The sequence below is a fragment of the Ovis canadensis genome, chromosome 17 (assembly GCF_042477335.2).
Source record: "Ovis canadensis isolate MfBH-ARS-UI-01 breed Bighorn chromosome 17, ARS-UI_OviCan_v2, whole genome shotgun sequence".
Classification (NCBI taxonomy): domain Eukaryota; kingdom Metazoa; phylum Chordata; class Mammalia; order Artiodactyla; family Bovidae; genus Ovis; species Ovis canadensis.
In genome coordinates, this window is record NC_091261.1 from 82,513,308 (window position 1) to 82,535,033 (window position 21,726).

The following is a 21,726-nucleotide window of genomic DNA, read 5'->3' on the forward strand; positions in this document are numbered from 1 at the left end:
GGCCAGGCAGCCCGAGGGCGCAGGACACACCAGCCTTGCAGGGCTCTCTGTTCACTCCAGCTGCTCCCCAGCCCCCAAGGCGGGCTGCGGGGAGGAACGAAGGCCAGCCTCCGGCCTCTCCTGGCCCCTTGCTGGCTGCCGTACTCCTGAGCTGCCTGGAGGTTCCTGCCTGGGCGGGGCTGGGCCTCCCCATCCTCTGTCCTGCGTCCATCCCAGTGGGTAAGGCACCATTCTGCCCCCCTTCTGGGAACAACATCTCTTGTGCCCAGGCTGCCAGGAAGCCACTTAGGGGAAAACAGTCTTCTGAGCCTTAAAGCTCGTTTCCTGCCTCAGGTTGTGCCCCCAGGATCCACACAGGGCCTGCCACACCTCCGGCCTGACTGGCGGGCCCGGGGGTGGCGGGTGGGTGGACAGCCTCGGTCGAGGGGCGCTCACCTGGAGGCGCAGGAAGTTCGGCAACGGCCTGAGTGAGGGGGGCCTCGGCCAGCCTGGGGGCGTGGGGACCACCGCGAGTGCAGGGCCGAGCCCTCTAGCGGGCTATAGCCGGTCGGGGGAGATGGACGTGGTACCCAGGGGGCGGGGCCCCAACGCTCCGCTGAGCCAGAGAGCAGGGCTTCTTTTGCGGATCCCCTTTATTGCGGCAGACATGGCTCAGGGCAGCTCCCTGTCCAGGTGGCCCCTCAGGCCGTGCTGCTGCTCAGCTGCATGGCGAAGTCCTGCACGTGCTCCTTCAGCGTCTGCCGGGCGTCGGCCTGGGCCCGCTTCTCCCGCGCTCGCTCCTGCTGCAGCTTGGTCAGCCGCAGCCGCAGCCGCTGCTCCCGCCGCTTGCAGGCCTGCAGCTGGCGCTGGGCCTTGTCCAGGGCATCCAGGGCGGCCTCGGCCCGCCGCTTCCAGAGCAGGGCGCTGCCCACCTGGTAGCTGTGCTCGCTCTGGATGTAGGCGCCGGCGGGCGGCGGGAGGCGCAGCATGTAGGCCGAGGGCGAGGCGGGCCGCGGCTCCAGGGGGGACGGCTGGCGCTCTGGGGAGGGCTGGGCGCTGCAGCCCGCCTCATCTGCCTGGGCGCCCAGGGGCCCCAGGAGGTCGGAGAAGGGGCTGCTGAGGCCAGGCTCCAGCCTCCCGGCTGGGGAGGCAGACAAGGCCGCAGGTGCCGAGGCCTCTTCCACAGGAAAGCAGGCGACGTCAGCAGGTGGAGGCGGGGAAAATGGAGCGGTGGGCCCCGGGCCCTCAGAGCAGCTGGGAGGAGACAGACAGACTGACGCGCCGGGCCAGGCGCAGCGCGCCCTGACCCGCTTCACAGCCCCGCTCACCCCCATCCCTGAGCCCACTCCACAGGCTCCCAGCCGCGCCCAGGAAGGCTGCTGGCCAGCACCCTGCAGGCCGGTCCCTCCGGGGCTGCACAGCGGGACAGCACGTACCGTTTCCTGCATCGCCGCAGGCGGCTGACTTCTGGGGGGCCCGGCGGGTAACCGTGCCGCTTGGTCTTGGTCCGGCGCAACTTCGAGAAAGACTCAAATATGGTTGGAACCGCTCCCTCCTTCAGCCTGTGATACCCACTGCGGGGAGAGTGGTCTGGATGAGACGGAACACAGTCCTGCCACACTGCAGGCGGCAGAGCAGCCTGCCACCCTGGCTCCGTGGGAAGTGGGAGGCAGCGTGCCGACAATGAGTTCAGGGAGTTTCCCAAGTTAAGGGCCCCCCCACCACCGGAGCAGCAGGCAGAAGGACGGGTTTCTTCCGCGCCTTTGCTGGGAGGGCTGGGGCTGCAGGGAGCGCGCTCCGCCTGTGGCCGGTGCGGCAGGCGTGGGGCTAGGGTCTCGCTGCCCAGGTCCGCCTGGAGCGGAAGCTGAGGTGACGAGGTGGGAAGCACCAGACCTGCTACTCCGGCGGCCTCCCCACCGGCCACCCGCCCCGTGTTCACGCCCTCCCGACCGCCAGCTGCCAGGAGGCTCACCTTATTCCCACCAACTCGAAGCAGTTCTCCTCGAAGTGCTTGGAGCAGAAGTAGATGTACTCGGACGCCGGGTCCCACAGGCCCTGCCCGCTCGGATCCAGTCGCTGGCAGTTGGCCAGCCACAAACCCCGCCTCGGGTTGTCCTTCTTGGGAAGCCTGCGGGGGCCGCGAGCCCGTGAGCGCGACGGGAAGGTGCGCCCGGCTCATACCGCCCGCGGACGTCCTGCGAACCCAGACCGCGCGCTCCCGGGTAGACAGGCCCGCCCGGCATCCTCGCGCAGCGCAGGCGCCGCCCCCGCCCGCTGCGCGCCCCGCCAGAGCCCCGCCCCCGGCGCGAAGGCGCGTGCGCGGCGGCGGGGCGGGCGCATGCGCAAGGGGCCCTGCGCGCGCCGGCGCGCCGACCTGTGGAAGGAGATGCCGCGGTTGCGCGTCTCGCGCGTGTCCCGTGTGCAGCAGCCGGCGGCGGAGCAGTGACGCGGCATCTGGGGCAGAGGCGGGCGCTCGGTCTCAGCGGCCGCCGGGGTCCAGGCCGCCGCCCCGCTCCGGCGGCCGCGGCCTGGAGAGTCTCCCCGGCCGGACCTCGCCGAGTCCCGCCCCAGCCCGCTCTTCCGACTCCTGTCTGCGGCACTCACGGTCTCGCCATTGCGGCGCCGCCGAGGTCTCGCGAGGTTTGCCGAGCCGCGGAAGTCGGGACCATAGAGACGCGGAAGCGCGCGGCGCTCGCTGAGGGGCGGGCCCCGGAAGCGGCGGGAGAGGCCGCGGGCCTCGCCCAGCCGCCCGGATCCGGGTGGTGCCGGCAGAGGGGATTGCCCTGGGCTGGGGGTGGCTCCAGCGCCGCTGCTCCGGGGCGCGCGATGCGGGCCCCGATCCGCAGACCCGCTCGGGTCCGCTTCCTGCCCCGAGGAGCTCGCTGACCCGACGTGTGTAGGTGGAGCGCGCGTCCCGGTTCCGCCCCCGCTCCTTCCCGGGTTAACGCGCCCGGTGACGGTCGGCAGAGTCAGACAGACGTGCGGCTCTGCCGCCACACTGCCGTGGGGAGGAACACCGTTTCCCGCAAAGCAATACACAGATGATGCTCAACACAAAAACTTTAATAGGGAAACATCTGTGAAGGGGCCGTCGGGGGACCGGGTGCGGGGCTGCGGCCCCGCCCCCCTCAGTACTCCTCCCCTTCCTCGGCCTCCGCCTCCACCGAGTCCACGCCCACCTCCTCGTAATCCTTCTCCAGCGCCGCCAGGTCTTCCCGGGCCTCCGAGAACTCGCCCTCCTCCATGCCCTCCCCCACGTACCAGTGCACGAAGGCGCGCTTGGCGTACATGAGGTCGAACTTGTGGTCCAGGCGGGCCCAGGCCTCGGCGATGGCCGTGGTGTTGCTCAGCATGCACACGGCCCGCTGCACCTTGGCCAGGTCTCCCCCCGGGACCACCGTGGGGGGCTGGTAGTTGATGCCCACCTGCCGGAGAAAGAGAACATGCTCAACTTGGGAGTGAGGCCTCGGAAACGGTAGCTCGTTTCTAAACATGGGGGCCATGGACCCACTTCAGACGATGCCCTGTAGGAACGGGTACTCTCTTTTTCGGCAGGATCTGGCAGTTTAATATCCCACGTTTTCACTTCTAGAAGGGACTTAAGCTTTTCAGCCTTCTGCATGACTAAAATATCTTGCCACATACACACTTTTATAATGAGAAAACCTAATACAAACGTGGGAAAAGATTCCAGGAAAATGGTGACAGACGGTCGTCAACACGTGACGCCACACCCAGACTGACAAGTGAGGATTCGACACCGTCAGGGGTGAACTGTCTTCCGTGGGGACAACAGTGTGACCTCCTGTACCTTCCCACAGACTGGCCTCCCCTCTGGCTCACAGACCGGCCAGGAGGGGAAGCCTGGGCACAGTGCCAGGCACCCCACACAGCGCTGCCCAGCTGACAACGGCTTGGGTGGCAGCCTTGCCTTCCAAAGGTCAAAGTAAGGGCACTGAAAGGAAACTTCCTCAAACCAAGAATGGAAGAAAAAAGACGTCCCTGGTGGTCCAGCCGTCCAGATGCGTGGTTTACGGCAGGGGGCCAGGGGCTGGTATCTGGCCCAGGGACTAAGATTCCCCCATGCCCTCTGGCATGGCAAAAAAAAAAAAAAGCTTTCACCCCCAACCTATAACCTAACCTTGGAGACCTGCAAACATCTATGGGAGGTTTAATTTCGTGGATATTTCCAGAATGGTGAAACCTGTTACATACACTTTATCCCTGGGAGTCGTAAACCCTCAGCTGGGCCGCGTCAAGGGGTCTTGAAGTGGGGCTGAGGCCAGGTGGGTGCAACAACGTGGGTGTGGTCAGAGGCGAGCTCTGATATTTAAAATGGGAAAACGCTGCTATTTATCCTTATTTTCAATCTGCAAAGACCCTGGGGATGGCAACTCCCAGACACTGAAGGGACCCATCAGGGCTCAGACGCAGGATCCAGACTCTATCTAGCGCAGATGGCTTGTGAAAAAGGACTCAACGAGGAGGAGGGCGCAGGGTTAACAAGCCCAGGCGTGGCCAGGCACTGCGCCTGGTGATCGCGGGTCTCAAGTGGGACATTCTGGGACTTGGCTTCGAATTCAGGATGCTCTTCTCTGGGCGGACGTTTCACGGTGACACTAGACGCAGTCGGAGGAGCCGCTTCGTTATTAGTGTGGTTTTGTGTGGCGGCGGCACTCCAGGCCTGGCTTGGAGAAGCAGCAGTGAGCCACCCTTGGCCCCACAGAAAGTGCTGCCTAATGGGCAGAAGATCCTCTGCAGGCACACGAATGCTGCCTAAGCTTCAGGGACCACTGGCGACTGAAGTGGCGGGGAATCGGAACCCACTGTTTCTATCACAGAACGAAGCCACACGCTCTGACAAGGTTCTTGGGCGAGCAGCGGGGAAACGTGAGGACAGGCAGGCCTGCAGTCAGAGGTCTCTGAGAGCTCCCTCCTTCCGTCGCTGCCCCTGAGGCCCTTCGGCTCTAAAGGCTGTCTCAGCCTCTGTCTGAAGTGTAAGATACTAGGAACGCTGGCCCACGAGCCCACGGCTGTAAGAAGTAAAGGTACGTGAAGTACGGATGGAGATCAAGGCATCTAACACACTGATTACTAACCTTGCTGTCCCTGCAGCCCAGCTGCCCTGGAACAGGGGACCCTCCGCGGCAGGTTAGCACCCCGCCCCGGGGCCGGCCAGGGGCACAAAGCCGCACACACGCTCCCGCCCAGCCTACCTTGAACCCGGTCGGGCACCAGTCCACGAACTGGATGGTGCGCTTGGTCTTGATGGTGGCGATGGCCGCGTTGACGTCTTTGGGGACCACGTCCCCCCGGTACAGCATGCAACAGGCCATGTACTTGCCGTGGCGAGGGTCACACTTGACCATCTGGTTGGCCGGCTCGAAGCAGGCGTTGGTGATCTCGGCCACGGACAGCTGCTCGTGGTAGGCCTTCTCGGCCGAGATGACCGGGGCGTACGTGGCCAGGGGGAAGTGGATGCGGGGGTAGGGCACCAGGTTGGTCTGGAACTCGGTCAGGTCCACGTTGAGGGCGCCGTCGAAGCGCAGGGAGGCCGTGATGGAGGACACGATCTGCCCGATGAGCCGGTTGAGGTTGGTGTACGTGGGCCGCTCGATGTCCAGGTTGCGCCGGCAGATGTCGTAGATGGCCTCGTTGTCCACCATGAAGGCGCAGTCCGAGTGCTCCAGGGTCGTGTGCGTGGTCAGGATGGAGTTGTAGGGCTCCACCACGGCCGTGGAGACCTGGGGCGCCGGGTAGATGGCGAACTCCAGCTTGGACTTCTTGCCGTAGTCCACCGAGAGCCGCTCCATGAGCAGCGACGCGAAGCCCGAGCCGGTGCCGCCCCCGAAGCTGTGGAAGATGAGGAAGCCCTGCAGCCCCGTGCACAGGTCCGCCTGCAGGAGGGAGAGGCGTGAGCCGGGCCGCACGCGCCGCCGAGAGCCCTGGCCTCCCCTTCTGCCCGGGAGCCCCCCGCGCCCCCCTCACCAGTTTGCGGATGCGGTCCAGGACCAGGTCGACGATCTCCTTGCCGATGGTGTAGTGGCCACGGGCGTAGTTGTTGGCCGCGTCTTCCTTCCCGGTGATCAGCTGCTCCGGGTGGAAGAGCTGCCTGTAGGTCCCCGTGCGCACCTCGTCTGCGGGGGGACAGCGGCCGGGCTTGGAGGACGCCGGTCTCACCCCCGTGGCCGGCTCCGGGACCCGCCTGTCTGCAGGCCCGCGCCGCTCCTCCCAGCCCGGGGGTCAGGTCTCCCAGGAGTCTCCCAGACACACACGCCCCACCTGCCATTTTCGGCTCCGGGAGGGTCCATCAACCCGGAACAAGCCCCAGCGTGGCGGTTCCCAAAGGACAGGAGCACCCAGGCGGCTCTGTCTGCGCCTCTCGCCCACACCTGCCGCTCCACCCCGGGCGTCCCTGGGACGGTCCTGCCACCCTGGACGGATGCCGGCCTGACTGCCCCGGGTACCCCGTGGCCTGGGTCTCCCGGGCTCTGGGGCGACTGTCTGGCGTCTCCTGGGTGGCCGCTCCCCTCGGAAACTACGTCGGGCTTCTGACTGGAGGCACCTGATGAAGGTTCTGGGCTTCCCTTGCCAAGCGGGAGGGTACCTACCGACCACGGTGGGCTCCAGGTCCACGAACACGGCCCTGGGCACGTGCTTGCCGGCTCCGGTCTCGCTGAAGAACGTGTTGAAGGAGTCATCGCCGCCGCCGATGGTCTTGTCGCTGGGCATCTGGCCGTCGGGCTGGATGCCGTGCTCCAGGCAGTACAGCTCCCAGCAGGCGTTGCCGATCTGGACGCCCGCCTGCCCCACGTGGATGGAGATGCACTCGCGCTGGAAGCAGAGCAGAGTGAGGCCCGGGGACATGGCAGTGCTCTCTGCGTGGCACGCAGACCTAACTCAGTGTTTTTAAGTGCCTCAGAGTGTCTCAGGCTTTCTGAAGCCTTGTTTTCAAGGAGCCTTATGTGACCCTTTAACCCTGTGAAAACTCGCTTGCTCCAAAGCACCTGAGCTGATAGCGCCAGAATTAGCCCCAAAGCCTATGTGTTTGCTATCCTAGGTAAATTCAGTGACTTTAAAACTTCCAAGCCATCTAATGTCAGTAACAAACTCCATGTTACAGCTGGTCCCAGTACTTCCCTGAAGAAGAGACCCATTTGAGCGTGTCCTGACCAAAGGATAAGCTGTAATGTTGCTGGGAAAGGAAAAGTGGACAGGACCTAAGTCACGGTTCCACCTGCCCCTCTAGGTCTCCCCTCTGTTCTCTGTCCAGCTCTGTGTCCAGGCTGACCTGTGCCCCCTAGCTTCTGGTTGCTTTGGCCCGTGCCAGTCAGCAGCAAGAGATGCAGGTTAGAGGAAGGTGTGGCCAGGGTGTTTGCTCCTGACTCCCTCTCTGCCTGGCTGCCTTAGGTTCCTTTTCAAGGGCTCAGACTGGGGGCAATCAGCGGTCGTCAGGAACCCACGCACTCAGCTCCGTGTACGCGCTGCTGCCGCTCACTCCTTACAGCCTAGGATTAATGGCTCCCAGAACGCCATGTGCTGGGACACTGCGCTGTCCTTTGGTCGTTTCCGTAAACCCTGCACCCATCTTTATAAGTACTATCTTCCAACAGACTGCACTCACAGTACCTATTAAATATTTTGAATATACCCTCTATTTCCTGCTGGGAATGTAACCCTATATTCCCTAACCGTCTGGCTGATTTTAGACACATCATCCGAACAAATATATAGAGAAGATCAAGTGAGATCTGAGGAGTGCCGCCCACCGTAGATTCTAACTTACAGTCCTAGGAGCTTAGTTCTGTTTCTGTCACACAAGCATCATGTCAGAGGTCAACGTGAGTCAGTAGTCCCTGCACCTCATTCCGGAGGGAAGCAATGGGCTCTGGAAAGACCTCCTCCAGTGCCAGAGCGCTCACTCTTCCAGGGGAGACTCTAACAGCGCCCTGGAAGGCTTTTGAAACCCACCCAGCCACATGGTTTTCACACGCTCGGTGTTCGCTTTGAATCCACAACGGCTGTATTTCACAGCATGGCTCTGTTACTCTTGCCTGCCCAGCCCCAGTGTGTTCGGGGTCAGCTCTGTGACCCAATGTCTTCATTTACAAAGTGCGGCTGGGGAGCTCCGTGGTCAGCAGAGGCCATGTCCACCTGACTAACAATGAAAGGAATCGCTCGGGGAAATCATTCTCCTCCGCAGAAAGGCAAGCGCACCGCCGTCCTCGCCTGGAGCACTGAAGTGTGGTTAATGACATTCCTGTCCCTGGCTCCATTTCCTCTCCCAAAGCTCCCGCAGACCGAATCCTGTGCCCCCGCTCCTCGGTAGATGACCTCCTTCCCGAGCACGCGCCCCCCAACCTCTGGAGCCCGGCACTGCCCACTGTCCGCGCCCCGGGGGCTGGACCTGGGACTGCCTGCCTCCTATGAGCCCTGGTCCCACATGCTAAGGCGCGCTGGCCGCCGAGGCCCTCGGACGTCGGTGCTCTTGGCAACTACGGCTCTGCCTTCGCAGTTTCTCTTTCTCAGCCTCTGTTCAGGTCGCGCGTGATTCACACCAGAAGCCACACGGGGCTTCTCCAGCGTCCTCGGTCTGAGCCCCCCTACCAGGAGCACGGCCCCCAGGCCTCCTGGCCCGCGCGCCCTCCCGCTCCGTCCATCCGTACCATGCTGAGCTCAACCGCGCCGCTACACCGACCGCAACCGCTCTCGCCGCCGCTGCGCTCAACTGCCGACGCCAAGCCTCGCGCTGCTTGGACGAGCCCCAAACGTCGTCGTGTACCCTACGCCGCCGCCGCCGATGCCCATTGGTGCAGAGCGCTGCGGGGTGGGGCGGAGCCTAGAATCCCGCTTCTGATTGGCTCACATGGGACTCCCAGTTTGTGGTGCGTTCTGATTGGGCATGAGTTTGGCGGGAAGGCTGCGAGCGGGAGGCGGAGCGCGCCCGGCTCCTTATTCGGTCTCCTCGAGCTCGTCCCGCCCACGCCCCTCCCGCGCCCTGCCGCAGGCCTGCTCTGGTCCACCCCGCCTCACCCGCGTCACCCCCGGGGCCTCCTTGTTAATTGGGGAGGGCGCCAGGGCTTGGTGCAATGACTGGCTTGCTTATTTGCAGGCCCTACAGGGAAGCGGCGGCGAAGGCGATGGCAGCCCACTCCAGCACTGTTGCCTGGAAAATCCCAGGGACCGAGGAGCCTGGTGGGCTGCCGTCTGTGGGGTCGCACAGAGTCGGACACGACTCAGCGACTTCACTTTCACTTTTCACTTTCATGCATTGGAGGAGGAAATGGCAACCCACTCCCGTGTTCTTGCCTGGAGAATCCCGGGGACGGGGGAGCCTGGTGGGCTGCCGTCTAGGGGGTCGCACAGAGTCGGACACGACTGAGGCGGCTCAGCAGCAGCAGCAGCGGTTTTCTGAGATATAATGTACATGCTGGGCAGGTCACCCAGTAAAGTGGCGCAGTAAGTGGTCTTGTGTGATCGGCTGCTTTCCCTCAGGGCAGTGGTTCATCATGTCGCCTGTGCCGTTACTCCACTCCTCTTTTTCCTAAGCGACTGTGTAAGACACAGTTCGCATTCGGTACAGCTCATCTACTTAAGGCACGCGATTCAGATGCTTTTAGTACGTTACTGAAATTGTGAGACCGTTACTATCATCAGTCTTAGAACATTGCCGTCATGCCAAATTCCATCCTTTTTTATTGCCAAGTAATATTCCACTGTATAAGCACACTGCGTTCTACTTGTCCGCTCATCAGTTGGTGGGCATTTGCATTTGGTGGCCGGCACGGATAATGCTGTCATGAGCATGGAGGCTCACGCTGTTGTGTGGGCATGCTTTCATTTCTCTAGGAGTACAAATCTGGGACCCGAATGAGAATGACGGAAGACCCTGGTTAACACTGAAGCCTCAGTCACCATGAAGGCCAGCTCTGTAGCCTTCCACCTGGTTGACATGGGGCCTCAGTGCACTCATATGTTGAAAGGCACCTTGAAGTTGAAGTGGCCCATGGGAGAGAAGAAAGTCACACAACATAGTCACTCAGATGGTGTGAAGACGGCCAGCAGTTCTTTTTTGTACTCCACTCTGCGCGCACCCGTCTTTATGCAAAGCCCTGGAAGAATGACCTTCACTGAACTGGCGAGGTCATCAAACTCTCTGTTCACTTGGATATCCTGAGGAGAAACCCATCACCAGGCAGGATGTTATCACTTTCTGAGAACTTGACCATTTTACACACACAAGGTCTCAAAAAACCTCATAGGGCATCAGTTTGTCCCGCGTTTGAACAATTGAAACTGTAAACACATCTCTGAACAGGCTTTGACTCAAGCCTGGGTTTAAATAAATCAGAGGGAGAATGAGCAGTGATTTGTAACTAGACTCTTCGTTATTTGTATTGGGGGATTCTCTCATTTGTGTTTAACTGCCTTAGAAAAGAGTGACATTTTTGCTACATTAAAAGGCAAAACCGGAACTTCCCTGGTGGTCCAGTGGCTAAGACTCCACGCTGCCGATAAAGAACTTTTTAAAGGCAAAGTGGAGTGAAATGGTTATCACCTCTCGTGCAGCCCCCCATGTGCATCTCCAGCACTGGGATCAACTCGCAGGCACTACCGGCTGGGAGGAGGGGCTGCCTTGCAAGAGCTGAACCTGCGAATCCAAACATCAGTGAGCATGGGCGTCTAAGCCACCTGTTCTCTCTCTGCCAATGAAGAACCCAGGCAGGGGTCCGAGGTGAGACCACCATGACACCCCACACAGGGGCAGGAGCGGAGTCACAGTGGCCAGGTTGGAGCTCGGATATGCCCACACCGTATACCTGAGCCAGGCACTCTCTCCAATCCACACTTCTTCCTAAAATGGAGAAAGTCATATCTCGCAGGGCTATTGGGAGGGTCAGAGACAAGGTTTATGAGAAACTCACAGAAAAGTCCAGAAGCTCCAGTGCGGACTGTGGATTAGCCTGGACAGACTTGAGCACACTACAGCAGCCTTCACTTCTCATGGGATTCCTGGACACCTGAGAAGCACACAAGTCCCTCAGTGAGGGACGCCGAGCCCAGGGCAGCAGGAGGGATCCCCCATCTTTGTGGATGTGGCTCTGGGCAGCCTCACTATCTCAGCTCAAAAGGCTCCTCCCTGTGACATGATGCCTTTGGTGGTGCTGGAACCAGGAGTAGTGGACGGGAGTGGACACTGGCTGCACGCCCACCCTGTGCCCATTCTGTGTCAGGAGTCAGACACACAAGACATACCCTACCCTTAAAAGCTCACTGTCGCAGGGAGGAGAGGGGAGCAAACAGAACAAGGCAGTGTGGAGAGTGCTCAGAGACCCCTGCACCAACGCTCCATGGAAAGTGGGGGGTGGATGGGACAAAACACCCAAGCTGAGCTTTCCAGGCCAGGTGGGTTGCGCTGGGCATTTCAACAAGAAGAGCCACAGGAGCAAAGCAGGGTTGAGAGGTTTTACCTCATGGCTGGGAAACTGCAAGCAGCTTGGGCTGAGAGTCTTTTCATGCTGTTCATGGGGCTCTCAAGGCGAGAAGACTGAAGTGGTTTGCCATTCCCTTCTCCAGTGGACCACGTCTTGTCAGAACTCTCTACCATGCCCGCCCATCTTGGGTGGCCCTACACGGCATGGCTCATAGTTTCACTGAGTTAGACAAGGCTGTGGTCCATGTGATCAGTTTGATTAGTTTTCTGTGATTGTGGTTTTCCGTCTGTCTGCCCTCTGATGGAGAAGGATAAGAGGCTTATGGAAGCTTCCTGATGGGAGAGACTGACTGTGGGGGAAACTCTTTTGTTCTGATGCGTGAGGCCATGCTCAGTAAATCTTCAATCCAAGTTTCTGTTGATGGGGCGGGGCCGTGTTCCCTCCTTGTTTGACGACAGACTGGTTCCAAATTGGGAAAGAAGTACATCAAGGCTGTATACTGTCACCCTGCTTATTTAACTTATATGCAGAGTATATCATGAGAAATGCTGGACTGGATGAAGCATAAGCTGGAATCAAGATTGCCGGGAGAAGTATCAATCACCTCAGATATGCAGATGACACCACCCTTATGGCAGAAAGTGAAGAGGAACTGAAGATCCTCTTGATGAAAGTGAAAGAGGAGAGTGGAAAAGGTGGCTTAAAACTCAACATTCAAGAAACGAAGATTGCGGCATCTGGTCCCATCACTTCATGGGAAATAGATGGGGAAACAGTGGAAACAGTGTCAGACTTTCTTTTCTTGGGCTCCAAAATCACTGCAGATGGTGACTGCAGTCCTGAAATTAAAAGAGCTTGCTCCTTGGAAGGAAAGCTATGACCAACCTAGACAGCATATTAAAAAGCAGAGACATTACTTTTCCAGCAAAGGTCCGTCTAGTCAAAGCTATGGTTTTTCCAGTGGTCATGTATGGATGTGAGAGTTGGACTATAAAGAAAGCTGAGAGCCAAAGTAGTGATGCTTTTGAACTGTGGTGTTGGAGAGGACTCTTGAGAGTCCCTTGGACTGCAAGGAGATCCAAGCAGTCCATCCTAAAGGAGATCAGTCCTGGGTGTTCATTGGAAGGACTGATGCTGAAGCTGAAACCTCAGTACTTTGACCACCTGATGCAAAGAACTGAGTCATTGGAAAAAACCATGATCCTGGGAAAGATCGAAGGCAGGAGGAGAAGGGGACGACAGAGGATGAGATGGTTGGATGGTATATCACTGACTCAGTGGACATGAGTTTGAGCAAGCTCTGGGAGTTGGTGATGGACAGGGAGGCCTGGTGTGCTGCAATCCACGGGGTCACAAAGAGTCGGACACGACTGAGAGCCTGAACTGAACTGGGCCTGAGTGAAGGGCCTCAAGGTGGGGAGGAGCGTGGGGCTGGCGGAGCGCAGCGCCCATGTGCTGTGAATGAGCAGATGACTAAGCTTGGCGTTTTCCAGAGAGATTTAAAGCCGGGGCCGTTTCCTGTTTAGGAGGATGACCTGATGGCCGACAGGGAGGAGGAGCAGCGGGCAGCCCATCCCCCTCCCCGGAGGGAAGGTGTGGGACGAGGGGGGTCAGCACTGGGCCCCAGCTGACAAGATGCAAAGGAGCCCCCCACCTAGAGGCAGGCCTTGGGGGGGACGGCGAGGTCAGGTTTGACTCCCAGAATCCCGTGCGCCTGTTCTCATCTAGGGGACCGTCAGGCAGGCTAGAAATGGAGACTCAGAGCTTAGACAGAGGTCTGGGTTCTGCTCGGGGGCAAGAGTGAGCCTCGGGCTGGGGAAGTGGGTGCTGCTGGGGGCTCCTGTGCTCCCTGAGGGCCAGGCAGGGCTGAGGTCCCCAGACCTGCTGGCACTGTCCTCGGGGCACACGCAGCTGGCCGAGAGGTCCTGGAGGGCCTGCTCCGGCCTCCCTTCACTGCCTTCTGCTCTCAGTGGCCGGCTACATCCTCCCCACGGGAGACGGAACACCTGCGTGGCCCCTGGGTTCCAGCAAGGCCATGGGGAGGTGAGGGGAAGCCTGGTGGGCCTGGGGGGAGTCCGAAGGAATTTGTGGGCCAGGCCAAGGATGGGTGAGTGGATGATGAGGTTGCAGGAGGAAGCCGGGCGCCCCCTCCCCCGTGTGCCCGCAGGCACCAGGGTGAGATGCGGCAGGGAGGGGGCTGTGTGGACAGGCACAGGCAGTCTGTGCCGGGGCCTCCCCCATCAGGCTGGCACTCACAGCAAGAATCCTCAGTGTCTGGTTGACTCGCAGGCCCAGGCCCAGGCTCAGGGCTCCCGCCACAGAGATGCGGTTGTTGCTGAAACAGAAAGACATGTGACTTGCGCTGCCGTGCAGGCAGCTGTGCAGAGCCACATTGCCCCAGGGCTGCAGCTGGAGCTGCTGGTGCAACCCCCAGGTCCAGCCTCCAAGCACTCCCCGGGGGCCCTGGGCAGGTCAGTGTGTAGACGCTTCAGTGGAGTCTTCCGTGTTCAAGGTCCAGCAGACGTGCCTAGAGGGTTGTTCCCCCCACCTCCACCCCCAGTGGAGACCAGCTGCTGCTCCCGGCCCTCAGTGCTCAGCACGTGCTCCCACGCGTCCTGCACCCTGCCTCTGTCCGAGCGACAGCCGCCAGCTCCCTCCCCACCTTCTGCTCCAGGTCCCCTCCCCGCTCTTGGCTGCTTTGTCTCCAGGCCAGCCCCACTTCCCTCTATCTTCTCAGACCCCAGCTCTCCCCCACCAGGAGGGGAAAATGGTTAGGATGGAGCAGATGCCTGTGCCAATGGCGGACAGCCCATGACCTGTCTGACCTCCACCTCCTCCCTTCCCTCTGGTTTTCCCAGGAGGCCTGGGACCCTGCCTGGGCTTGGAGGCGCAGCCCAGCCGTGGCAGGCCCCCAGCAGCCACGTGCTGGACAGGGCACAAACCCCTCCTGAAAGGGAGGTGCACGCACGTGGAGCGCCCCCGCCCGCACCGGCTCTGCTGGAGAGGTTTACGTGTTTGCACCTCCCATCCCCCAGCCATGCAGTAGGAATTACGAGTCCCCAGGGACAAAGGACGGGCTTCCCTAGTGGCTCAGAGGGTAAAGAATCGGCCTGCAATGCAGGAGACCCAGATTCGGTCCTGGGAAGATCCCCTGGAGGAGGGCATGGCAACCCACTCCAGTATTCTGGCCTGGAGAATCCCATGGCTACAGTCCATAGGGTCACAAAGAGTCGGACACGACTGAGCGACGAACACTTTCACGTGGCAAGGGTGAACTTGAGTGAGAGGGACAGGGCGGCGTGCCCTGGGCCTGTGGCAGCTTCCAGCCCTGAGGATGAGCAGCAGGAGGAGCCCGGTCCCCGGGTGGCAGGGGGCCTGGAGGTGCGGAGGGGGCCCTGCTCTCACCTCATGTAGAGCTCCTCCAGCACGTTGTTGGTCTTGAGCGCCTCCCCCACCGCGGAGGCTCCAGAATCCCCACAGCCATTGTACGAGATGTCCAGGACCCTCAGGAAGATGTTTGCCTGGGACACAAAGGAGCAACCCCATAGCACCACACGTGTCAGTGGAGGAAGTCAGGCCCCCGCCCCCAAGTCCAGGAGAGCTGAGGAGCAGAGTGTGGACCGGAAGCAGAAGACCACAGAGGTTGCAGGGGAGAGCCCTAGAGGGTGGGCATGGACGTGAGTGAGCCTCAGAGTGAGCGGTCTGCCCTGGGGCCGCAGGGCCCAGAGACAGTGACGGGGACCCCTCTCGGGCAGGGACCCCAAGGCACAGAGCATCCCAGGGCTCAAGGAGGACGCCAGTGAAGGACTGTTGGGTGAAATGTGCCTGGAGGGCTGTGATGGGGAGAAGTGGGGAGCCCGTGGGTGCCCAGCTTGTGGGGCGGGACCCCGGTCAGCCTCGACACTGCGCGTCGTGGAGGGCAAGGCCACCCTGCCATTCCCCAAGGAGGATCCCGCAGAGGCAGCTGCCCCCAGGGGCACACGGGGCCCTGTGCCCCCCATTCCCCAGGGGTTGGGGCCAGGGGGCAGGCAGAGCCTGTGAGAGGGTGTGCAGGGGGCCCGGGGCCCAGGGCCATCGTCTCAGGCAAGCATCTGCCCAGCGGTGAGTGCGCGTCACTGGACCACACGGTGCACGCCCCCACCCGAACGTCCGTGGCGTCTCTGGAGGCGTGTGTCTCCAGCTGTGGACTCCTCCCTCAGCGCCCTGAGAGTCGGTGCAGGGAGGCCAAACTGTCGTCATTAAATAGAGCCAGGGAAACTGAAGCCACCTGGAGAAGCATCCTCTGAGCGCTGTTGGGAAGAGCCAAGCCTCCTTCCTTCTTTTTTTTTTCTTTTTCTTTTTTTGACTGTACCATGAGGCATGTGGGATTTTAGTTCCCCAGCCAGGAATTGAACCTGTGCCCTCTGAAGTGAAAGCACATAGTCCTAACCACTGGACAGCCAGGGAAGTGCCTAAGGCTCATTTCTGAAGAGCTGCAAGAGATGGGGGCCTGGGAGACCCACCCCAGAAGGAGGCCAGAGGGGCTTGCTAGGCAGGGCCTCGTACCTCCAGTCCTCTGGCAAAGGCTGCAGCTCCAAGGCCTCGCAGGTGATTCCAGCTCACGTTGAGCTCCGTGAGTCCTGTGTTTTCTGCCAGGGCTGGTCCAAGCGTCTCCCCTTCAGAAACGCCACGACAGACTTTTATTCACTCTGATCATTCCTTCAAGAACTGATAGTGGTGCCCACTGTGGGCCTCCGCTGTGCACGAGCCTCAGGGCATCCAACCCCTCATGGGCCTGCCCTGCCCTCAAGGCATTTCTGGGGTGTGAGCTCTCCAACCACAAACAGGGAGGCTTGGGGACAGAGTGGGGGCTAACCCTGCCTTGGAGTGGGGTCAGGAAAGCAGAGAGAGCCTTGAAGATGAAAGGATACCCCATGCACCCGTGGAGACCGAACGTGGCGGGGAGAAGAGGGGACAGGGAGCCCGGGGCTCGTGGAAACACACACAGGCCTGGTGCTGGGCCCCCCCAGGTGAGGCTGTGAGGGGACGTAGAAATGATGGGCACTAGAGGGATGCTTTAAGGAGAGACAAGGTTATGGTGGGTGGGGGCGGGAACCTGAGGTCAGAGGACCCGTTGGGTGCCTTGTGCCGCCGTCTACCCAGGAGGTGACAAGGTCAGCGTGGCTGCGGTAGAGAGGAGGCAGTGATGCAGAAAAGGAGAGGACTTCCACGGTGGTGCGGTGGCTGAGGCTCCCGAGCTCCCAAGGCAGGGGGCCCAGGTCGGACCCCTGGCCAGGGAGCTGGATCCCCCATGCTGCAGCTGAAGGGCCTGCATGCCACGGCTGTGAGCCAGTGCAGCCAAATAAGGAGCGAAGTGAAAGTCGCTCAGCCACGTCCGACTCTCTGCAACCCCATGGACTGCAGCCCACCAGGCTCCTCTGCCCATGGGATTCTCCAGGCAAGAATGCTGGAGTGGGTTGCCATGCCCTTCTCCAAATAAGTAAGTAAGTAAATCGTCAAAAGAGGGGGAAAAATGAAAGGAAAGAGCAGGGCTGGGTGGGTAAAAAACCCGAGAACTATTTCACATGCAAGATGGGCAGAAGCCCTGCCCACCCTCTCTGCCGAGTCCGGGCTCAGTGGGTCTGACCTACTCCTGGTTCTCAGCTCCGGCTGCCCCTGCTCCCCCCCCACCCCCATCCCCGTGTGCAACTGCTGACGCCCTTCTTTACCTGGGAAACAGCGCCTCATTCCCACCCGGGAAGCCTTGCTTACTCAGCCAGGCCGGGCCGGGCCACCTCGGACCCCTTGTCTGCTCTTGTGTCCATCCTTCTGGGCTCTGAGTGTTAGACCGCCCTGCCTGGCCCCTCTCCATAGTCCCGCACCCAGCACAGAGCAGAAGGCTCAGCGGCCGGGTCCGCAGACGCGGCAGCACCTTGGAGAGCTCCCTGCAAGCCCGCGAGGACTCCCGGTGCCTCCCTGAGATCCGGATCCCCCACCCCGCATCCGGCACCAAGTCTGACAGCCACGGGGTCTCAGACACGTCCAGGGCTGGGTGGGAGAGGCGAGCGGCAGTGGCGCCCGCTTTGGCAGGAGGCCCCTTCTCTGCTGAGCAGCGGGAGGGTGAGCGGGACCTACAGCCGTGAACCAGCCGGCTGTGTTCCCGGTGCGTGTTCTTCACGACCCCCACAGCCACGACATGAGGTCGGTGCTACCCTGGCCTCGGGTCAGGTGGGGAGGCTGAGGTCCCTCGGGGAGGCGGGCCCACCCACAGACCCCCACGCGCTGTGCAGCCTTCAAAGGGCCTCGAGTCCCAAGCCCCTCCAACCTCACTGACTGTCTGGTGCTGACCCAGAGCGACACCTAGACTTTGCTGAAAGCCTGAAATAGCTTCTCTTGTAATTTGCCTGTTCCCACAGCAGTTTTCTTAGAAGGCAGGCTGTCTGTCTTGCAGTTGAACTCTAGGACTGATTCTCCCACAGCGAGGCCAGCGCCATTCACTCAGGCTCAGCGGGCAGATCAGTGATTCCTGAACTTTCTGGATCAGGCGAATCTCCTGGGGCAGCTGTTACAGTGCCCCCCAAGAGGATTCAGAGGCCCAGCAGATCCCAGGCCATGGAATCTGTATTCCTAACCCAGGGTCCCAGGGGATTTTTTTTTAGTTAAAAAAAAAAATGTTTTCAAAAAATTCTGTTTGGCTGCACCAGGTCTTAGTTGAAACATATACGATCCAGTTCCCTGACCAAGGATTGAACCCAGGCCCCCTGCATTGGGAAAGCAGAGTGTTAGCCGCTGGAGCTTCAGGGAAGCCCCCCCGGTGATTCTCAGAATCGACTGGGTGGTTGAGGACAGGCGGGTGGAAGTGTGTGCTCCTGGCAGGGCGGCCAGCCCGTGCAGAAGCCCTGGGGAGAAGGTGCTGAGGCGGGGGCGTCCCACTGACGTCTCCCACAGTGCTTGGAGCAACGTCCTCACGTCCGGCCTTGATGGGGGCCCTGCGGCCCCTCCGCCACCCCATCCCACGCCGGGCCCCTCTCTCCTGGCTCACTAGCCCAGCCACCCTGGTGCCTCTGCTTGAAATGCTCTCCCTCTGGTCTTGCCATGACTGACTTTCTCCCTCTTGCACGCTGCAGCTGAAACGTCACCTCTCTAAAGTAGTGGGGGGAGTCCGCTCTTCTCCAGAATCCTGCCCTGCTTCTTCCTTTCGCAGCACCAATAATTATGGAGGGTAATCCTGTTACCACGTGTCCAGTGAGGGTGTGCTTGCTAATTTGCTTCAGTCGTGTTTGACTCTCTGTGACCCCATGGACTATAGCCCACCAGGCTCCTCTGTCCATGGGATTCTCCAGCCAAGAACACTGGAGTGGATTGCCGTGCCCTCCTCCAGGGGATCTCCCTGACCCAAGGACTGAACCCGAGTCTCCTGCACCTCCTGTGTCGGCAAGCAGGTCCTTACCATCTGGGAAGCCCTCCGGGAGGACAAGGGCTTTGTTGAGTTCTTGGTTGGATCCCTAGTGGCCATCAGGGCCCACAGGCAGTGCTGGGCAGAGAGATGTCTGGGGAACGGGCTGAGAGTCCAGGGGTGGGGGTGCAGGGACAGGAGCGGGCACGGATGCTTGGAGTGGTCCTGCCCACCTCCGCCCAGCCTGCCCCAGGAAGACAATCAGGAGCGCCGCTGTGGTGACCCAGGCCGGCGGCCGGATGGTATACCTGCTTGGTCATTCAGCTGGTTGTAGCTCAGGTCCAGGGATTTCAGGCCGGTGTGGGCCAGCAGGAGCTCAGCCAGGCACTGGGCTGCCTGCTCTTCCAGGCCGTTCCCCGCCAGCTGCACCCTCTGCACAGCCGGGCTCACCGCCAGGGCGGCACAGATGGCCCGGGCTCCCTCCGTTCCCAGGTGGTTCTCCGACAGGTCCACATCTGGGGGCAGCACCACTCCTCAGGGACGGGCTCCAGAGCAGGCCCTGCCCGTTCTGTCCCCCACAGCTGCGCAGCCTGTCCCAGCATGGGGGACTTAGTGGCCGGACTGTCCCGGGGTGGGTGGTGAGTCTGACCCCATTGGCTGGGTCCCCTGCGGCCCCAAGCAGCTCCCCAGAGCCCCGTCCCCAGGCCACGTGTCCACAAGCTTTGTCTGGGGGCTAATGCCACCTACTCTGCGGGGCTGTAATGTAGACGAACCCAGCCCCTCAGTGGGTGACTCACGCCTGGCAGCCATGTGGCCCGCCCGAGGAAGCCCCACTGCCACGTTTCCGAGGACTGGCAGTGACGCCCAGGTGGCCGCGCACGGAGGGCTTACGTGAGCAGACGCTCTGCTGAGTGTATGTCCCCACGTTTCCAAGGGCTGAGTGTTGAAAAGTGAGGCTCAGCAAGGCTGCCTCCTTGCCCAGGGTCTCCCTGCCCTTCCGTGGCAGAGGCGGCGTCTGGATCCAGCCCCTCTCCTCTCGCCCGGCCCGGTCCCTGCCCGTCTGCCCCCTGCCTCTCTGCATCGAGGAGCTGGGAGGCCACCATATACCCAGGGTGCTGGCCGGCCGAAGACAGTGGAAGAGGCCCCACAACTCCGGGTGCCCCACCCCACCCTCCCTGTGATGAAGCCGCCCCCAAGCAGCAGCAGCAGCTGGGAGCGGGGTGAGAAGGCCCCGTGTGGGGAGCCCAGCCGCACCCCAGGCTCAGAACCTACCACAGGTGCTGCAGTTTCTCCTCAGAGCGCCCGCTAGGGCCTCTGCGCCGGCCCTGCAGAGTCCGTTGTCCCGAAGGTCCAGCCGCTTGATGTAGGGATTGGAGGTCAGTGCTCGGGCCAGAGCCCGGGCCCCCTGGGACAGAGAGGGACCTGAGGGGCCTGGTCCTTCCCGGGGCTGCAGACACGGCGGGGCACTCCCTGGGCTCTGCCTGCGGGGCTCAGCCAGCTCGGTTCATTCCCACAGGCCCAGGGATGCCGGCTTCCCACTCTCGGTCTCCCCAGGAGATTGACCCAACAAATCAGGGGTGCCCTGCAGGCCCCACAGTCCTTGTACCGAACTCTGTCATAGCCCTGATCCTACCTTCCACTCAGTGTGGGGGCTGGGAGATGCCTGGGACCCCGAGCAGGGCTAGGGGAGTGTGGTGGGGTGGGCTCAGGAAGGGACCCCTCCCCAGGCTGCTGCCTCCCAGGTCCTCGCCCTCCAAGCCTGCCCGAGGGTCCCTCCTGGGGTACCTGGGGCCCCAGGCCTCGGTGCCGCAGGCTGAGCTCTGGGGCGCTCCCTTGGCGCAGAAAGCAGGAGGCGGGCACGACGCTGTGGGCCCGGCAGGACCTCAGGTAGAGGGTGTCCTTGCCCAGCTCGCCAGGCTTGTGGGCGCCTGCTGGGAGGCGGGGTTCACGTGGCTCCCTCCCGGCCGGCCCCACTGCCCAGCCTGTTCTCCCCTCTGGAGACGTTTCCTCCTGTGCTGGCGGGGATCACGGTCCCGCCGCTTGTGTAGCTGGGCCTGGGCCTCCCCTCCCCGCCCACCCCCGGGACCCTGCTGTGCATACTGTCTCTTCCACCGGATTGCAGACCACAGGGCTGTGGGGACCTCTTACGGGGGAGGAAACTGATGCGATTCTAAGTCCCCTATTTCCTTTCCTTTAGTCTTTTTCTGATGGCCAGGGTGAGACAGCCTTTCTTACACTGTTTGGGGGGGGGGGGTTGCCTCTTAACCTCATTCTGGAAGCCTGTTCTAAGGATGGGACTGATGCCGCCAGGAGCATGGTGGGGAAAGCATAGGGCGAGAGCCGCCCCCCACCCCACGGAGGGGTGCGCTCCTGCCGGACGGGGTCCCCTGCCTACACGGCCCCAGCCTGCCCCCCACCCCCTGCCAGTAGGCACCTTCTGTCTCCTGGTCGGAGTCCGAATCCGCGTCTGAACACTTCTTGGCCTCCGGGACCCCAGCAGGACGCCCAGAGGCCGCCGCTCCCCCTTCCTCCTGGCCTTCCTTCTCCCCAGGCTCCTGGGGGGGACCCTCCATGGTTACGCCCACTCTGCAGTAGCGGCCACAGAGCGGGGGTGCGAGGGACTGCCGCCGAGCGCGGCCCGGGGATGGGGGCGGGCCCTCCAGCGCATTGGCCAATCTGATGGGGCGCTTGTCCGCTGCAGCCAATAGGGACGCCTCCCCGGCAGCGGTTGCCCAGGTGACCCCAAGTTGTTGGTTGCTGCGGATGCCGCCAAGAGCGCGCGCTGCCCTTGGCCCGCTCGCAGCCAGGACTGATCGGCTTGCGGCGGGCTTGCCTCCTCATCGGGAGCCTGGGAAAGGGGCAGCTTCTCGGGGGCGTCGCACAGGGGGCTGGGGGACCCGGCAGGGCCCGGCAGGGCTCGGCTGACTGCTTTCTGCC

The 21,726-nt window shown here is 61.7% G+C and overlaps 2 protein-coding genes across 7 annotated transcripts; both read right to left on the minus strand.

Moving 5' to 3' along the window:
- Positions 1–614: 614 nt before the first annotated feature.
- THAP7 (THAP domain containing 7) lies at positions 615–3,011 on the minus strand. 2 transcript variants are annotated; one of them, XM_069557394.1, is made up of 5 exons: positions 2,584–2,901; positions 2,354–2,433; positions 1,952–2,107; positions 1,416–1,553; positions 615–1,233 (listed from the first exon to the last, which is right to left on the minus strand). In XM_069557394.1, the coding sequence occupies exons 2-5, from the start codon at positions 2,431–2,433 to the stop codon at positions 681–683; spliced, it is 927 nt and encodes a 308-aa protein (XP_069413495.1). In that variant the 5' UTR covers positions 2,584–2,901; the 3' UTR covers positions 615–680. The 2 variants fall into 2 exon arrangements, with proteins under 2 accessions (XP_069413495.1, XP_069413496.1); XM_069557395.1 differs by having other exon boundaries at positions 2,354–3,011.
- A 10-nt stretch (positions 3,012–3,021) lies between these two features.
- LOC138422444 (tubulin alpha-3 chain) lies at positions 3,022–21,466 on the minus strand. 5 transcript variants are annotated; one of them, XM_069557384.1, is made up of 12 exons: positions 21,224–21,466; positions 20,575–20,720; positions 20,062–20,194; positions 19,098–19,304; positions 15,960–16,069; positions 14,820–14,935; positions 13,671–13,749; positions 10,905–11,000; positions 6,591–6,813; positions 5,968–6,116; positions 5,196–5,876; positions 3,022–3,404 (listed from the first exon to the last, which is right to left on the minus strand). In XM_069557384.1, the coding sequence occupies exons 1-12, from the start codon at positions 21,360–21,362 to the stop codon at positions 3,108–3,110; spliced, it is 2,376 nt and encodes a 791-aa protein (XP_069413485.1). In that variant the 5' UTR covers positions 21,363–21,466; the 3' UTR covers positions 3,022–3,107. The 5 variants fall into 5 exon arrangements, with proteins under 5 accessions (XP_069413485.1, XP_069413484.1, XP_069413486.1 ...); XM_069557383.1 differs by having other exon boundaries at positions 20,575–20,717; positions 21,224–21,427; XM_069557387.1 differs by lacking the exons at positions 3,022–3,404; positions 5,196–5,876; positions 5,968–6,116; positions 6,591–6,813 and adding an exon at positions 9,653–10,152 and having other exon boundaries at positions 20,575–20,717; positions 21,224–21,427.
- Between the last annotated feature and the right edge of the window lie 260 nt (positions 21,467–21,726).